Genomic DNA, 19,523 nt, shown 5'->3' with positions numbered 1-19,523 from the left:
ATAAGATATATCATTTGCAAATGTCTTCTCCCATTTAGTAGGTGGCCTTTTTAAAAAGTTTTAATTAGTTAATTTAGTTAATTTATTTATTTTGAGAGAGAAGATGAGTGGGGAGGGTTATAGAGAGGGAGAGAGAAAGAATTCCAAGCAGTCTCCACACTGTCAGCGCAGAGCCTGATGTGGGGCTCAAAACCACAAACCATGAGATTGTGACCTGAGCCAAAACCAAGAGTCAGACGCTGAACTGACTGAGCCACCCAGATACCCCTAAAGTTTTTATTTAAATTCTAGTTAGTTAATATACAGTATAATATTAGTTTCAGGTGTACAATACAGTGATTCAACACTTTTATACAACACCCATTGCTCATCACAACAGGTGCAACCTTAATCCTCATCACCTATTTCACTCATTCTACTACCTACCTCCTCTCTGGTAATCATCAGTTTGTTCTCTATAGTTAAGAATCTCTTTCTTGCTTTACCTCTTTCTCTCTTTTTCCCCCATTTTCTCACTTGTTTTATTTCTTAAATTCCACATATGAGTGAAATCATTGTCTTTCTCTGACTGAATTATTTCATTTAGCATAATGCTCTCTAGCTCCATCCATGGAGCAAATGGCAAGATTTCATTCTTTTTATGGCAGAATAATATTTCATTGTGTATATACACCACATCTTCTTTATCCATTCATCAGTAGGTGGACACTTGGGTTGTTCCCATAATTTGGCTGTTGTAGATAATGCTGTTATAAACAAAGGGGTGCATGTATCCATTTAAATTAACTTTTTTGTGTTCGTTGGGTAATGCCCAGTAGTGTTTTGCAGTGCCTCAGTTCCAGTGGAGTTGGTGACAAGTCTCATTTCACAAGCAGACCAGAGCACACCCAGTTAAGAGTCACTACATTCAGGGCAGGGACCAAACAGCCTGCTGTAGGCAAGGAGAGCCTCTGCAGATAACTGGCCTGAAGGAGAGAGCAGCCAAAACACAATAGTAGTTTGCACACAGCACACACTGGAGACACTCCCTGAAGCTCCAGGCTCTGGGAACTACATGACTTCTTCATAAGGCCCTTACTTTTAGGAGAAGGAGACATAATTGGCTTTTCTAACACAGGGAAGAAGACAGAGACTTAGACAAAATGCCAAGACTGAGGCATTGGTCCCAGATGAAAGAAAAAGAGAAGTCCATAGCTAGAGATCTAAGTGACATGCCTAATAGAGAATTTAAAGCAACCATCATAAGGATATTCACTGGGCTTGAGAAAAGAGTAGAAGACATGAGGGAGACCCTTACCACAGAGATAATAGAGGTAAAAATGAATCAATCAGAGATGAAAATATAATAAATGAGATTAAAAACAGGCTTGATGCAATGAACAGTAGGCTGGAAGAATCAGAGGAATGAATTAGTGACATAGAAGACAAAATAATGGCAAATAGTGAAGCTGAACAAAAGAAGAATCATGCAGTAGGAGAATAGATTTAGGTAACTCAGTGACTCCACTCTGTCTTTTGATTGGAGTCTTTAGTCTATTTACATTTAAAGTCTTTTGTAAAGCAGGTGCATTTTACATTCCCACTTATGTATGAGGGTTCTATTTTTTTTTCTCATCTTTGCTAGCACTTGTTATAATCTGTTTTTGATTAGAGCCTTTCTAGTGTGTTTGTGAAATGGTATCTTAATGGGGTTTTAATTTGCATTTCCCTAACAGTTAATGACGTTGAGCATCTTTTAATTTGTTTATTATTTAATATCTATTTTGGAGAAAGGCCTACTAATTTTTTTTTGCCAATTTTACTATTCTATATATCTTTTGGTTGTTGATTTCTAATTTGATTGCATTTTAGTCAGAGAACATACTTTTTAAAGGTGCTGATCTTGAAATTTTTTGAGATTCACTGTATGACTTACCTAGGAGAACATTTTTCTTTTGATTTAATTTCATTTTTAATTATGTAAAAACACTTACAGGATTTCAGTGTCAAAACTATAAAATAGGACATATTCAGAAAAATCTAACTCTTATACTTGTCCCTTGCCCTGTTTTCTCTTTCTCTATAAGAAACCATTTTTATTTTTTTTGTTTACCATTGAAAATATTTCTATAATTCTTTATAAAAATATATTTATATATATATAAACCCAACATATATATCCCCATTTTAAAATAAAAATTAACATCCTGGACATATTCTTTTCCAACTTAATTGTTTTCATTTAACTTATACCTTGTAGATTCCCCCAGAGCCCTTATTTGGAGATATTCCTCACGAATTTTTATAGTTACTTAATGTTCCATAATGTATAATTTATACAGTTTTTTTCTGATTTTCATTTAAGTATTTTTCAATCTTTTGCTATTTAAAACAATGCTGCAACAAATTCATGGGTTATTTTGCATTTTTGCACATGTATTGTTAAGATAGAATTAGGATCATTGGGTCAGAAGTTAGCATTGTAAATTTCATAGATCTTGCTAAGATGTAACACCATTTTGTATTCTTATCAATAGTTCATATGAGGACTCTTTTATGTATATCTTTACCAGTAAGGTGTATTATTGAATATTGAAGTCAGATATTTTATATCTTAAGATCAAAATTGGTATTTCAGCTTAGTTTTAAGCTGTGTATATCTTAACATGAAAGAGCTTGAACATTTTTTTTAGAGTTTATTTATTTAGTGAGAGAGGGAGAAAGAGAGAGAATCCCAGCCAGGCTCTATGCTGTCAGCGCAGAACCTGATGGGGGCTCAAACTCATGAATCTAGAGATCATGACCTGAGCTGAAATCAAGAGTCAGGTGCTTAAGTGACTAAGCCACCCAACCCTGAGAACTTGATTTTTTTTAAATGTATTTAAGCCATTTTTATCTCCTTACATATCAATTGTAAATTAATATGTTTTGTCTATTTTTTTGTTTGGTGTGTTTTTAGAAGTTCTTTATAATTACAGCTGTTATTCTTTGCCATGTGAGTTGTAAATACTTTCTCCTGATGTATTTATCTTCTCTATTTTGTTCATGCTTTTACCATGCATTTAAAACATTGATTTAGTTAACATTATCAATCTTTATCATATTCATGGATTACAAACAAACAAAATATAACTCATGTTTTCTTTTAATATTTGTGTAGTTAAAAAAATATTTCTGCTTCAGTTTACTTAGAAATTGTCCTGGCATGTGACATGAAGAATATGTCCAATATATCTTTTCCCAAATTACTATCCAGTTATTCCACCATCACATTAATAGGTCCTTCCTTCCTCCACTGATTTGAGATACTGCCATTATCATGTGCTCATTTTCTTATGTTTTCAACCTGCTTATGGAATTTCTATTCTCTTTTTTCCCCCCTGTGGTAAACATGATTTTAATTCTCTTATCATCTGACTCTCCTTATTTATTAAGCTACAATTTGAAAAGCTGCATTCTTTTCTTATTATATTTAATCTTCAATTGTAGCCTGGTTCAGTGAGTCTTGCTGGAGTGTGAAGCTATTTATCAGGAATAATTTTCCAAGCTTTTTAAAAATTTATATTCCCTCTACTTCTATCTTGACTTTTTGACATGTGTTCCTAGAATGGTAGGGTGTATGAGCATGAATACACACTTGCACATAAATGTACACACTTACACTTACAACTACAATGTCCCCAAAATGAGCATCTGTTAAGATTGGTTTATATCATATCCCTCAAGTATGTCAGGATAAGATAAAAGTTGAGAACTTTTGGCCTGTTAATATATAGGCTTTATATAATAATGTTAATAGTACCTGATACTTATGGGATCCTGATAATATGCCACAAAATGTGCTATTTGTCTGATATAAATCAATAAATTGATTGATTTATTTAAAAATTTATAAATAGCACACTGATATACACTATGTTATATGCAATGATATCTGATATAAAATAGATTTATATCTATTGTCTTATTATCCCTCATAATAACCATATGTGTAGGTATTATTATCCTCCTATTGCACATGTGGAAACTGAAGCTTAGACAAGCTAATGCCCAGTCACGATTACTAATGCAGAAGTAGAGTTGGACCCATCTCTTTTTGACTTCAAAGTCTGTGTTTCTAAAAGTTAACCATGGAAAATGATGTGAATGGATCAAACTGATATACTTTGTGCCAACACTTTGAAAGAACTTGGATCTTTCTAAATGCATTTTACTGCTTGTGATAGCTTGTAAGCTACAAGATATCAAGTGCCTGTAAGGCAAATTTTACATTGTCAGACTTACTCTTCCTGTCACTTTTGATAATGATCTCATGGATTATGGGTTATTCTAGTGATTTCAGATGAACTATAGACTGTTACAGTATGAAGAGTTTCTTTTCTAAACCTTTTAAAAGTTAGCTCATAGCACTGGGTGTTGTATGGAAACCAATTTGACAATAAATTTCATATATTTAAAAAGAAAAAAATTAGCTCATAAATATCCTTATCACTAAGCATGTTTTTTGAGTTAGGTGTATGGAAGTTGCTTCCTTGATGTTTTTAGGGAAAATGAGTCAAATAAAAATATAAAAATATTATAAGGCAGGCTAATTTCTGTGTTTCCATCTATTATGCTCAGAACTACTCAGCCACAGAAGTGTACAAATATTGACATATTTATGCCATTGTTCTGAGAATTAGATACTATTTTGAAAGCATATTAACTTTGTATCTGTATCCAAAAATATAAAATACAAATTTGTCAAAGGATAAATTGAGGCAATTTATGTGAAAGTTCTTTGACATTTACTAAGAAATGGAAAGTAAGATTTTCGTGAGCTTTACCAAGTACTTCACCAACTTTATTTTATGTCATTATCTTAGTTTAGCCTTAAAGTTAGGAGACATCTAAAATTTTACACTAGAATTCACATTCCATTTACTCAGTCGTCTCATTGCAGTCTTCATGTCTTTGTTCCTCAGTGTGTATATAATCGGGTTCAAGAGAGGAGTGACCACAGAATAAAACACAGCAAGGGATTTATCTAGTGACTTGATGGGGAATGGCCAGGCATAAATGAAGATACATGGTCCAAAGAACAAAAGAACTACTGTGATGTGAGCAGTCAGAGTGGACAGAGCCTTGGACGACTTGTCTGAAGGGCGTTGCTGGATGGTTACTAGGATGATAGCATAGGAGATGATTAGGAAAACAAAAGAACACACAGTGAGCACACCACTGTTAGCAATGACCATGACATCCAATCTATAGGTGTCTATACAAGCAAGTTTGATAACCCTAGGTAGGTCGCAGTAAAAGCTATCGACCTCATTGGGACCACAGAAAGGTAAGTTTACTGCAAAAGCCAACTGGCTCACTGAATGGAGAAAGCCAGTTCCCCATGCGGCAGTCACAATGCCAAAACATACATGGTCACACATAACTGTAGAGTAGCGAAGAGGTTTACAGATTGCTACATATCTGTCAAAGGCCATGGCTATAAGGATCACCAATTCACTCCCACCAAAAAAGTGAACGAGAAATATCTGAGCAAGGCAACCCTTGAAAGAGATGACTTTGCGTTTACTGAAAAAGTCAGCAATCATCTTGGGGGCTGTGACGGAAGACAGACAGAGGTCAATGAGTGAGAGGTTAGCCAGCAGGAAGTACATGGGAGAGTGAAGATGGGAGTCAGAAGCCACAGTTATGACAATAAGAAGGTTTCCAAACACAATTCCCACATAGAATATAAAAAAGAACACCAGTAGGAATATCTGGAATTCCTGAGAATTGGAGAGTCCCAGAAAAATGAACTCAGTCACCATGGAGAAATTTGTGTCATTTATTGATTCATTCCAGGAAAGAGCCTCTGTAGTTACCTTAGAGAATAGAGTAAGAAGAAAGTCAGAATTATTATATTCAAATTCAAAGCCTCATTTTGTGTCATTCTGCTTACTCATATAATGTCTATCTATGGTTTATTACATAAATGCATACAATCTAAACCCACCATTTTACTCCACACCCCTCCCCTGACTGTGCCTTTTAGTCCAGTTATTCAAGTCTTCTCATTATTTGCACTTAGGCTTATTTCTAATAAAATTCCTTTGTTCATGTGACCTTCTGTGCCAGATTAAGTCTATATCACCATCATATGTTTATCTCCTTTTCCTTTGAATTCCAAAACAGTATCTTAGCTATTAAGTACATACTTATATGATCTTTATATTTACAAGGACTTTTTGTGGCATACATTTTTGAAAAAGTATTCTTAGTGGTTTTGTAGCCCATCACAATCATTTTATGTACAGTTGTTGGAAACCTCTTTATGAAACTAAGACAAATCCTCATTCACAATTTTGCTCTGTGAGGCAATTTATAGTGTATAAATTTTGAATGTAGTCTGTGGACCTTGGACTTACTCTTTAACACTTATTTTTACCATTTTTACAAATGTAGATACTAATTATATTCACTTCTTGTGGTTATAATGAATTTCAAATGAAGTATTAAATGTAAAGTGTTTTGCATAGTTTTTGTATTTAGTAAGTACAAAATGAATTTGGATAATTATTAGTAGTAATATTTGTTGCCTTTGATTCACAGAGAAACCCCATTTCCCTGGTAATAATTTACAAATTTTACTTGACTTCTAGAAATAACATAGATGTTATTGTTCATCTTGTTCATAACAAGATGATTGAATTTCAGTTCCCTGCATCCTTTTGTTTTCCCATCTTTAAAACAAATGCACTGCATCAAAAATTCTCAAAATTGCCACTAGTCTAGTACTCTGTGGGGCATGAATGAGGGACACAATTCCAAAATAATTTTCATAGTTTCTCAGAAGCTTGGATAGAAACATGAAAGCTAAGACAGATGTAGAAATTCAATCTTAGGAGAAGTTTAAATAAATGAGGATTCTAAAAAAGAAGGTCAGAATTATAAGGCCTTATAGAGAATGGAATTTATACTTATCGTTTAGTGATACCAAAATGCTTAGAAGAAAAGGAGTTAGCCCAAAATAAAATTAAAGATGAAAAATGGAAGAAAAATAAAATAGCAGAAAATAAAAGGATAAAAGAAAGGTAATTTAGAGATGAAATTAAAAGTGCGGAAAATGCAAAAAAAAATTTGCATGAGAGAAAATGTGAAGGGGTTTAATAGGAGATAAAATTGAAAAAGGATTCTGGAATGCTTGCTAAGGGATTTGTGTTTTATTATGAAGACAGTGAAGAACTATTAAAGCATTATGTGCAATTGTTTAATACATTTCTAATAAATAATGAATAGTCAATACATGATAGCCATTATTAAGGTAGTAAAAACAGGATATTTGTCAACAGGATGTGGGAGATTAAAAAAAGGAGTATATAAATGATTCTATTCTGAATAATTGTGGAAATTGATGGGTGCTAGGGAGGCATGAAAGTATAGTGGGTTAATCTTACCAAATTTCTTGGGGGAGTAGAAGTATTTGTTTTCACTACTTCTCTCATCACAGTTATTCTGTAGCCCTTGGAAATTACACTTTTCTTGTCATTATCCCAAATCCCATTCCTTAGCCCTATCCACTAATGCTTCATATTACTGTTTTCAAAGTCCTATAAAAACTTAGGAATTATAATTTTATTTCCAAGTAAAAAGAGAAGTCTAATAGTAAAACAAGACACAAACACACCTTTCCCATCTGCTTAGCACAGTAATAAATACAGTCATACTAATCATTGACAATCAAGTGGATGGGATTCCTGTTGTGATGTGACTGGTTAGGATGTTTCTTAAGAATCAAAGTATGTTACTTTTTTTTTTAAAGTTCATTTATTTATTTCAAGAGAGAGAGCACACACAAGCCTGGAGGGGAAGAGAGAGAGGGAGAGAGAAACCCAAGCAGGCTCTGTGCTGTCAGCACAGAACCCAATGCAGGACTCGAACGCATGAACCATGAGATTCCCCACCTGAGCTGAAACCAAGAGTCTGACGCTTAAGTGACTGAGCCACCCAGGTGCCCTTCAAAGTATTCAATTTAGAATTGAACTTAGATATTAACTTACATGCAACCATTTCATTTCACTTAGAGGACAAACTCAATACTTTTATCTCCATAAGAAATATATCAAGGGTGATAGTTGACAAAAGGGTTCTCTTTTACAGTGAAAAGACTTTCTACCATGGTAAAAAGAATTCATATATGTTATTCTTCAGCAAAAGGAATTTCTCAGTTAAAACATTTCATTTCTTGAGTATGTTACTGAGGAGTGAATGAATATAGAGGATTCTCATTTACAGGGGATCCTTCACGAACGTAATCCTTTCAAAGATCATACCTGGTTCTTCAAAAATGGCGCAAGGGGTTTTAGAAGGATTATGTTAATTCTAAGTGAAACATTAAGTTTAGGTCTATTGAAGGAGTTTTCCAGAATCTTATACATTGGCTATAGTAATCATGAAGAGCCAGCTACAAATGAACAATAAAATCTTTCCCTATGTACTAGATTAAACTTAAAATTCAAACTTTAGGATATTATGTTTGTCCTAAATGTGTTTTACTGCTTTTTAAAGAAAAATACCTAAAATCTTTATTTTATAAGTTTCATTGAGATTGAAGTCAGGAGACTTTGGGGTTCTAGTACAAATTTACTGTGTGACTTTAGCATGTCATTCAAAATACCCAAGCCTTAGTTTTCCTGTTTAAAAATGAGCTTATTGGATCAAAAGCTTTCTAAAACAAAATTCTACAGCTCTAAGAGTGTGATTTGTACCTTCATGTGAAAGAAATATCCAAAATCAAATTTCATTGGGGTTGCGGGAGGGAGGGAGGGAAATAAGTAAAAGAACAATGAATCTGGGCTTTACGGGAAAAAGGATGCTTAAATAGAGATGAAAGAATATATTAGCCTGGAAGATACAGGGGAAGGACTCAACACTCATAACATTTGTATAACATATACTAGGTTGTTTAACACAACAAGGGCAATGCTTGTTAATATTTATACTAACTCTTGTAAGTATTTAAACTGACCTCACAAAATCCTTCCATTTTTCTTGAAGATACATGCATAATTAAATTCTGCCAAATGGGCTCTTACTGATAATAGAAGCATCTCATTGTCAATAAAATTCTACACTTTGGTTAGTTCTGCTAATATACTTCATTTTCATCATTCCACCTACCTCCTTCATAACTGGAAGAGACTATTGCAAAAAAGAGTACAGATTTTCCTTTTATTTGCACTTTTTCTTGAAGCATAAAATTTCAAGAGCATAAAGTCTGTATGAATTGTCCTCCTTAGTAAACCACTCAGTGAAGAGCCATTTATGGAGGTGTGAGCAGGTGTGAGGAGATCTGGAAATAGCCTGAACTTTGAGTACGGAGACTCTTATAGGCTCTCAGATTTTCCCTAGAGGAAACACACAGAATTTTCTGGAGTCAGGAGCTGTTGTCACAATTTCTTGGCTCATTTAGGTATTTTAAATATCTCACTAAATCTAAAGGTGATTTTTTTCTCTGTGCAAATGAAACTTTATTTCCTTGTATCTATATTTACCTAAACTCTTTTTTAATAGAAGTATAATTGACATACAGTGTTATATTAGTTTCAGGTGTATAACACAGTGATTTGACAATTATGTACATTACTCAGTGCTCACCATGCTAACTTCAGTCACTATCATCACAACGTTATTACAATGTTACTGACTTTATTCCCTATGCTTTACTTTTTATCTCTGTGACTTATTTATTTTGTAACTGGAAGTTTGTACATCTGAATCCCTTTATCTATTTTCCCCATTCCCCCTCCAATCTCCCCTCTGACAACCACCAGTTTTTTTCCTGTATTTAAGACTCTGTTTTTGTTTGTTTTGTGTTTTAGATTCCACATATAAGTGAAATCATATGGTCGTTGTCTTTCTCTGTTAAAGGTGACTTTTTAATAGAATCCAGTTGAAACCAGTAAGATAGTTCTGAAATTAAAATCCAGATGGAACTAGAGGGTGTTTTGCTAAGTGAAATAAGTCAGTCATAGAAAGACAGATATCATATGTTTTCACTCATATGTGGAACTTGAGAAACTTAACAGAAGACCATGGGGGATGGGAAGGGGAAGAAGTAGTTTCAAACAGAGAGGGAGGCAAACCATAAGAGACTCTTTATTTAAATTTATTTTTATTTATTTTTTTATTATATGAAATTTATTGTCAAATTAGTTTCCATACAACACCCAGTGCTCATCCCAAAAATGCCCTCTTCAATGCCCATCACCTACCCTCCCCTCCCTCCCACCCCCCATCAACCCTCAGTTTGTTCTCAGTTTTTAAGAGTCTCTTATGCTTTGGCTCTCTCTCCCACTCTAGCCTTTTTTTTTTTCTTTTTTTCCTTCCCCTCCCCCATGGGTTTCTGTTAAGTTTCTCAGGATCCACATAAGAGTGAACACATATGGTATCTGTCTTTCTCTGTATGGCTTATTTCACTTAGCATCACACTCTCCAGTTCCATCCACGTTGCTACAAAGGGCCATATTTCATTCTTGCTCATTGCCACGTAGTACTCCATTGTGTATATAAACCACAATTTCTTTATCCATTCATCAGTTGATGGACATTTAGGCTCTTTCCACAATTTGGCTATTGTTGAGAGTGCTGCTATAATCATTGGGGTACAAGTGGCCCTATGCATCAGTACTCCTGTATCCCTTGGGTAAATTCCTAGCAGTGCTACTGCTGGGTCATAGGGTAGGTCTATTTTTAATTTTCTAGGAACCTCCACACTGTTTTCCAGAGCAGCTGCACCAAGTTGCATTCCCACCAACAGTGCAAGAGAAGAAGACCAAAGCAGGAGGCATCACAATCCCATCACAATCCCACATCTTTACCCTCTACTACAAAGCTGTAATCATCAAGACAGCATGGCATTGGCACAAAAACAGACACATAGACCAATGGAATAGGATAGAAACCCCAGAACTAGACCCACAAAAGTATGGCCAACTAATCTTTGACAAAGCAGGAAAGACTATCCAATGGAAAAAAGACAATCTGTTTAACAAATGGTGCTGGGAGAACTGGACAGCAACATGCAGAAGAATGAAACTAGACCACTTTCTTACACCATTCACAAAAATTAACTCAAAAAGGATGTGGAAATAAGAGACTCTTAAATACAGAGAACAAACTGAGGGTTGATGGGGGAGAGGGGAAAATGGGTGATGGGCATTGAGGAGAACACTTGTTGGGATTAGCACTGGGTGTTGTATGTAAGCGATAAATCATGGGAATCTATCCCCAGAACCAAGAGCACACTGTATAGACACTATATTATCCAACTTGGCAATAAATTATATTAAAAAAAGTATTATTGGATTTTAAAATATAAAAAAATCCAGATGGATTAAGAAGACAATAAATAATAATGCTTTAGTTGTTATAAAAAGAGGATAGCTTATAACATTTATGACCAATTTTGGATAAAATATAGGAAAAATACTTTGAACAATAGTAAGAAAATCTCGTTCATTATTTATCATTTTATTGAACAGCTTACAATGCAGAAGTTACAACCGGGCTGAGTCACCACAATTAATGTTTTTTAAGTCAGTCATAGAAATACATCCAAGTGATTTCTCACTTTTGCTCCTTGACCCATCTGACTTTCCAAGTTTTACTTGGAAAAGTAAAGTAAAAGTAAAGATGTCAATCATCTTCTTTGTCCTGAGTACTCCAGCTTAACAGGTACATTAAATAAGCTGAGATCTAAGTTGGGTGCCTTTCTTTAGGTAATAACATTCTCAAAATACTTTTATAATTGTGGGTACTCTTTTAGGGTAAATCAAGAAATGCTTTGAGGAAGACTGCAAGAACAATAGAAATTTTCTCTGGAAAAAAAAGGACCATAGACAATTGTTGCATAATGCAAAATACTAGAATCTATTTTTAAAGTAACATTGTACAAAATACATTGACAATCAAAGGCTGAAAACAATTCTTAAGAGTTGTAACATAGTGTTGCCTTCCTATTTATCTAACTTAAAGTACAATTAGGATGAAAATTGTTTCTTTCTTGATTTTTAATGTCTGCTGGTTTGTATAAACTCATATTTTATCCATTGGATCCACATAATTTCCATAAGAAATATTAATTTTCAGTGATGCTTATTATCAGTATGAAGATACTGATAAATAAAGCTAAATCATATGTTCATGTATATATTTATATATAGATAAAAACTACATGAAAATTGAATGTAGTCATTGATGATAACTACAAATTTAGGTTTATTGGTTAGGTAGGAATATATAACACTTTAGTTTTTATAATTAACAAAAATTACTGCAATTCCTATTTGAAAGTGAATTTCTTTGATTCAATACCTCTTTTTATGTAGACTTCTCAGTTTTCTGTAGGCATTAATGAAAGTGTACATATTCCATGGTGTTCATGGTGGTCCATGACATTCATCTTGTGTTCTTACCAATGAAATCTGTTATGACATCTCTCTAGAACTTACAACTTGTCGACTCAGCCTTCTCATTGCTGCCTTCATATCTCTGTTCCTTAAAGTATAGATGGCAGGATTTAAGACAGGAGTGACGACAAAGTCCACAATGGCAAAAAATGTATCCATTGACTTGGTAGGAAAAGGCCACACATAGAGAAACATGCATGGAACAAAAAACAAAACCACTACAGTGATGTGAGCTGACAAAGTGATGAATGCTTTGGATAAATCCTTTGAAGAATGTTGTCTGACAGTGATCAGAATAAAGATGTATGATACAATTAAGAAAAAGAAGGTGCCCATAGATATGAAGCCACTGTTAGCAGTGACCACAAATTCTAGTCTGTAAGTGTCCATGCATGCAAGTTTAATAACCCTAGGAAAATCACAGTAAAAACTCCCCACATTTTTAGGTCCACAGAAGGGTAAATTTATGACAAAAACAAACTGAGACACAGCATGGATCACCCCAATGATCCAAGCAGTCATTACCAAAAGCATGCACATTTTGAGATTCATAATAGTTAAGTAGTGGAGAGGCCTGCAAATTGCTGTGTACCTGTCATATGCCATGGCTATGAGCAGTATCATCTCAACTCCTCCCATGACATGAATAAAAAACATTTGTATCATGCAACTATAGAAGGAGATGATTTTGCCATCACTGAAAAGATCAGAGATCATCCTAGGAACTGTGGTGGATGAAAGGCCCAGGTCGATGAATGATAAGTTGGCCAGCAGGATATACATGGGAGAGTGTAAGTGAGAATCAAAAATCACTGTAAACATAATGAAGAGGTTTCCCAAGATAATTCCTGCATAGAATAAAGAGAAGAAAAGAAAAAGCAAAACCTGCATTCGCAAGGATTGTGCAAGTCCCAGTAACACAAATTCAGTTACCACAGAGCCATTTACTTGGTCCATGGAATCACAAAGAAGAAAAGACTGTGATGTGGCCTGAAAGAAAAGAAAGAAGGAGTCAACTTTGAGGCCCTAAAAACAATGCGTCAAATGTTGATAATATAAAATTATCTGTTGATAACAGATATTTTATTTAATTGGTAGTAAACTATTTATAAAATAATGGGAACCCAGTGTATGGGTTTGGTAGTGTGACCAAAACTGCACTCAGAGGCAATCTGTTGCTTTAAATTGCTCTCATTTGTTTAAATACCTGAAGTAATCAGGCAACTTAAGGAGTGAGAAAAGAATGAAAAAATAAACTCAAGGAATGTAGATGAAAGAAAATAATAAAAATTAAAAAATATATTGAATCTTAGAAAATTGGAATAGTACACATGAGCATATAAAAAAGTTAAAAAAAAACAAAAAGTAGTCAAACTTTCACTCTTTTCAGATGACACGATTCTCTATGTGGAAAACCCAAAAGACTCCACCAAAAAACTTCTAGAACTGATCCATGACTTCAATAAAGTCGTAGGACATAAATTCAGTGTAAGAAATTGGTTGCATTTCTATACACCAATAATGAAGCAGCAGAAAGAGAAATCAAGGAATCAATCCTATTTACAATTGCACCAAAAACCATAATATACCTAGGAATAAACCTAACTATAGAGGGAAAGAATCTATACACTGAAAACTATAGAGATCTTATGAAAGAAATTGAAGAAGACACAAAAAAAAATGGAAAAACATTCCATTCCATGGAAAAACATGGTGCTGGTACAAAAACAGATACATAGATCATTGGAAAAAGAGTAGAGAACCCAGAAATGGACCCACAAACCTATGGCCAACTAATCTTTGACAAAGCAGGAAAGAATATCCAATGGAAAAAAGACAGTCTCTTCAGCAAATGGTGTTGAGAAAACTGGACAGCGACATGCAGAAGAATGGACCCGGACCACTTTCTTATACCATGCACAAAAATAAACTCAAAATGTATGATAGACCTAAATGTAAAAATCCTAGAGGAGAAAATGCGCAGCAACATCTTTGACCTCAACCACAGCAAATTCTTACTTGGCATGTGTCTGGAGGCACTGGAAACAGAAGCAAAAATGAACTATTGGGACCTCATCAAAATAAAAAGCTTCTGCACAGTGAAGGAAACAATCATCAAAACTAAAAGGCAACCAATAGAATGGCAGAAGATATTTACAAACAACATATCAGATTAAGGGTTAGTATCCAGAATTTATAAAGAACTTATTAAACTCAACACCCAAAAACCAAATAATCCAGTGAAGAAATGGACAAAAGACATGAGCAGACACCTTTCCAAAGAAGACATCCAGATGGCTAACAGACACATGAAAAAAATGCTCAACATCACTCATCATGAGGGAAAAACAAATCAAAACCACAATGAGCTACCACCTCACACCTGTCAGAATGGCTAACATTAATAACTAAGGCAACAACAGACAGATGTTGGCAAGGATGCGGAGAAAGAGGATCTCTTTTGCACTGCTGGTGGGCATGCAAGCTGGTGCAGCCACTCTGAAAAACTGTGGAGCTTCCTCTAAAAATTAAAAATAGAACTACTCTATGACCCAAAGGATACAAGTATGCTGTTTTGAAGGGGCACAGACATCACAATGTTTATAGAAGCACTATTGGCAATAACCAAAGTATGGAAAGAGCCCAAATGTCCTTCGACTGATGAATGGATAAAGAAGATGTGGTATATATATGCAATGGAATATTACTCGGCAATCAAAAGTAATGAAATCTTGCCATTTGTAACAACGTGGATAGAAGTAGAGTGTATTATGCTTAGCAAAATAAGTCAGAGAAGGATAAATACCACGATTTCACTCATATGTGGAATTTAAGATACAAACAGATGAACATAAGGGAAGGGAAATAAAAATAAGACAAAAACAGACAGGGAGACACACCATAAGAGACTCTTAAATAAAGAGAACAAACTGAGGGTTGCTGGTGGAGTGTTGGGTCGGGGGATGGGCTAAATGGGAGAGGAGCATTAAGGAAGGCACTTGTTGGTATGAGCACTGGGTGTTATACATAAGTGAGGAATCACAAAATTCTATTCCTGAAATCATTATTACACTATATGTTAACTAATTTGGATTTGGATTTAAATTAAAAAAAAAACAAAAACAAAAAATAGACAACGTTTAAAAATATAATCAAGAATAATAAAATAAAAAAAATAAAATTAAATAAACATTAGAAATGAGTATAGAATAATAACAGTTAAGACACTGATGAAATCTGTTTCAATTGCTTAAAAACAATTTACCCCAAAGCAACACATAAATCATAGTTACATTTGAAATTCTATAGAAGGAGAAAAGGCTTATATCTTTATAATATAGAAAAAGAGATCAAATCAGAAAACCTCCAAAACCTCGTAGATAAATGGGCAAATGATATGAAGAGAGAATTCAAAAATGTAAACTGTATGTGTGGGTATTAAATCAAAGAAACAAGATAAAATGTAATACATTATTTTCCTATTAAATTAGAAAACTTTTATAATTATTATCAAAACTGGGAAATCTCAATGAAATAGATACCTTCATATATTGTTGGAGAAAATAAAGACTGATTCAAGCATTAAAGAAAATATTTTGAAATCATGTATCAAGAATCTTGACTCCATATCATTTGGTGCAATAATATTCCATATGGAATTAAATTTGTGCAGAAAAAGTTTCTGGCATAGAAATGCTACAATGCAACAATATAAATGCTAAACATTAGCTGAGTCTCTTACAATATTTTTATATTGATGGAATATAGTACAGTTATTAAAACAAATGTTAATAAAACATTAATATAACACTAGAAGATTTTTCTTTATAATATTAAGTGCAATAAAAGTAAACAAATTGCAAAATTAAATTTTTTTTAAGGTGTTATTTTTTGAGAGAAAGAGAGAGAGTGGGGGAGGGGCAGAGAGAAGAGACAGACACATAGAATCTGAAGCAGGCTTCAGGCTCTGAGCTGTCAGCACAGAGCCTGATGCTGGGCTCGAACTCACAAGCCGAGATCATGACCTGAGCTGAAATCGGATGGTTAACCAACTAAGCCACCCAGGCACCCTGCAAAACTTTAAATGACAGTAGTTGAATTTGAATTTTTTAGAGCTTTAAAAAATCTCCCTTTAGATTTTGAAATATTTTTTGGTTCACATTTTTTGTTTTTTGATAAAAACATCAAAGAGAGTTGAAGGAATAGTTTATTAAGAATGTTTGAAAACAAGGATTGGCTCATAATTATTGGAAGACAAATTAACTGAGGAAGTAACAGATTCTAATGGTTCTCTCAATCAGCCATTTTCATAAACTGCCAGAAATTGATTCATAGATATGTTTATTAAAGCAGAAAGGAGGAGGCATAACTTAATAAATAAAAGGCCCTGAATAAACTTCTAGCACTTTGTATAAAACTGTCATGAAGTTGAAACTTCTTGGAGTATTCCATCCAGATAATTGACAAAGCATCTCCCCTGCTTCACTTTGGTGAGGATTGGCCATTTGGAATGAATGCTGGTTACCATGAAATAGCTAGAAAGAAAGTAGATGTTCTAGGGTTCCCATCCAGTTCATAGTGAAGAAGCTTAGTAATATTGCAGCAGGAAACATTAAGAGAGACACAATAAATGGTCCATTAAGTAGAAGCAATAAAGTACAAATGAGACAGAAGAGACAATGCTGTGGGAAGAATATAGCAGATGGAGACAAGTAGGTTTTATTCGTTTCCTATTTTCACAGAATGGAATTATTTTTGTTACCTGTCAGTTTTTACACTGTCTTCTACCTTCTCCTTCCTCAATGTTCTAAATAATCTTTTTTTGCCAGATTGTATCATTTCAATTCATTCATACTATCTTCACTGGACTTTTTATCCACATTTAAATCATCCAAATTAAAAGAGCATAAGGACAAAAGATTTGGGGGAGGGATTTGAATCTAGGGAGTATTATAGAGTTAACAGGGTCATCCTTATTTCATGGAAGACATTTCATGGCAAATATGCTCTATTTGCTGAGCAGAAGGTGTTTAGTGACTTCCTAAGCTCATCATTCAGTCTGGAGAAATACAGTTGAAGCTGAAGAACCATGACTTCTTGAGATCACATGTTTTATTTTGTGAAACTATGAAAATATGTAAACCCAGTACTTCAGGACTCTCATAAAGTGGGCATTTCATCTTATAAAATCAATTAAAGTCTCTGAACTAATTTGTCAGATTTGGAAATTCCCATTATTGTTAGGTTAGTACTGCTGAAATGGTGTTTGTCTTGGAGTTTGAGTTATAATTTTTGTAAACAGGAAGATCCCACACTACATGCATCTATTAGCCTATAAACTCTAAACTTCCATTTATAAAATACGATTTAATCTATTTATGAACTTTATTATAACATGGACAATCACAATGCAAAATGTGGAACTGAGTATAATCAATGTGGTGGAGTCAGTCAGTAGCATGTATAAAGGACAGGCAGAAAAGAACACATAATGAAAGGGGAAGAATGAAGATAGATTGGGCAGAGAGTAAGAAAATAAAAGGGGGGTCAGGAGACAAATAAAAACCTAAAAGACAAATAAGGAGAATAAAATGATGATCAAAAAAGGCATTAGTAGAACACTGCACAGCTTTGCTTAGGTTGTCAAGGTTTAAACCAACACATATTGATAAATTACAAACACCTGACTGTGAACTTAGGTTTTTTTTTTTTTTTTTTTTTTTCACTACTTTAGGTATAGCTTGATAGGAAGGATGGAAAGTAATAGTAAAACTGTAGGGAAAATAGCTACTGATATGAAGAGAAGTTAAGACTTTAAGCATATGAGTCATGGAGGTGGCAGTGGGTTTGGTAGAATGGACTGGGTAGTTGAACATTGGTGACTCAGCAGAATGACATGTGAGTCACCTCTAAAAAATTAGGAAGTAACTGATCAAAAGCATCCTTTAGCATCCAGGCACTATTTTACTTACCCTAGTTCTAGTATTTATAGCTTTTCATAAATATAAAATTAAAGTTTGTGATATAGGAACCCTTTCTGCTTTGTCTAACACTGTATCACTTATCTAAAACAGTAGAAAAAGCCCAGGATATATGTGATGAATACATTTCTTAGAAATAGGTACTAAATTGTTCATATAAGAAACCAAACAGTAGCCCTCACAAATATATAGAGACATTGAATTTCACAATACCTACTCCATAAGCTTGTACTTCCTGGTGTTAACCCAGTTTTTTATATATATATAAAGAGAGCTTGTTTGGAGAAAAAGATCATGTGCTTGGTTTCTCTGCCTTTTTAGAAAACTCTGGTGGCTTTTGAACCTCTCAGGAGTTCTTCAGAACCCAAGTCCCCATAGAGTTTGCTGTCCTTCCTCTTAGAAATATAAAATTTTTCAGTCATTGAGGGCCTGAGGAGACCCATATTTAAACAGGAAATATAGACACATATTAAACAAAAAAGATGACCAGAATTAGAGATTTTATAGAAGTGGGTAAGAACTTTGAGAGAACCTTATTCAATTACTTCATTCTGTAGGTACAAAGACAACCCTGTGAGGTTAAATGGTTAGCCAGTGTGCTCACAGCAATACATTCCCAGAGCCAGAATTAGAAGTCAGTCTACCTTAAGTAAAATGGTCTTAATACCACACACCTGCTTAATAGAAAGTGTCATGAAAAAGCTAGAACTATTTATATTTGGTAGGATCACTGTAACCTAAATGGAAAGTCCCTATTCATCCCTGACTTTTTATTTCATTTAAAATAAAATTGGCCTTCCTCTCCTGAAAGACTTTTTTCTCTCCATGGGATATTGTTCTTCGTAACCCCCTTTCCTGTTTCTTCAAACAACCTGGTCATCTTGAACTGTTCCATCTCAGAACTTATATCTCCTCTGTACTGTTCCCTGGCATGGGGCCAAAAGCTTTTTGAATCAGAGCACAGCCTCTCAGACTAGGCATTGTCTGGTTCCTTCAAATGTGGAGGAAAGTAATACTGAAGGAGAGGGAACTACACTAGAATCCTGGACATTGGGGATTGAGATGTCCTTCATTTGGTTAAAAAGAGAATTTGGTTCTCAAACAGCGTGGGAATGGC

General features: G+C 34.3%; 2 protein-coding genes across 2 annotated transcripts; both read right to left on the bottom strand.

The window, feature by feature from the left end:
- Window positions 1-4,868: 4,868 nt before the first annotated feature.
- On the bottom strand, window positions 4,869-5,801 carry LOC125909787 (olfactory receptor 4F4). The gene has a single exon (XM_049613253.1). It carries the CDS (start codon window positions 5,784-5,786, stop codon window positions 4,869-4,871), a length of 918 nt encoding a protein of 305 aa, XP_049469210.1. The 5' UTR covers window positions 5,787-5,801.
- A 6,642-nt stretch (window positions 5,802-12,443) lies between these two features.
- On the bottom strand, window positions 12,444-13,382 carry LOC125909772 (olfactory receptor 4F21-like). Its single transcript, XM_049613236.1, has one exon. It carries the CDS (start codon window positions 13,380-13,382, stop codon window positions 12,444-12,446), a length of 939 nt encoding a protein of 312 aa, XP_049469193.1.
- Window positions 13,383-19,523: the final 6,141 nt, after the last annotated feature.

Source organism: Panthera uncia, assembly GCF_023721935.1.
Source record: "Panthera uncia isolate 11264 chromosome B3 unlocalized genomic scaffold, Puncia_PCG_1.0 HiC_scaffold_1, whole genome shotgun sequence".
Classification (NCBI taxonomy): Eukaryota; Metazoa; Chordata; class Mammalia; order Carnivora; family Felidae; genus Panthera; species Panthera uncia.
Note: the sequence above shows the minus strand (reverse complement) of the source record. Positions and strands in the feature narration are given on the sequence as shown.

What these genes read in the sequence shown, in the direction of transcription:
- LOC125909787 (XM_049613253.1), bottom strand. Translation starts at nt 5,786, where the DNA reads ATGGTGACTGAGTTCATTTTTCTGGGACTCTCCAATTCTCAGGAATTC.
- LOC125909772 (XM_049613236.1), bottom strand. Translation starts at nt 13,382, where the DNA reads ATGGACCAAGTAAATGGCTCTGTGGTAACTGAATTTGTGTTACTGGGA.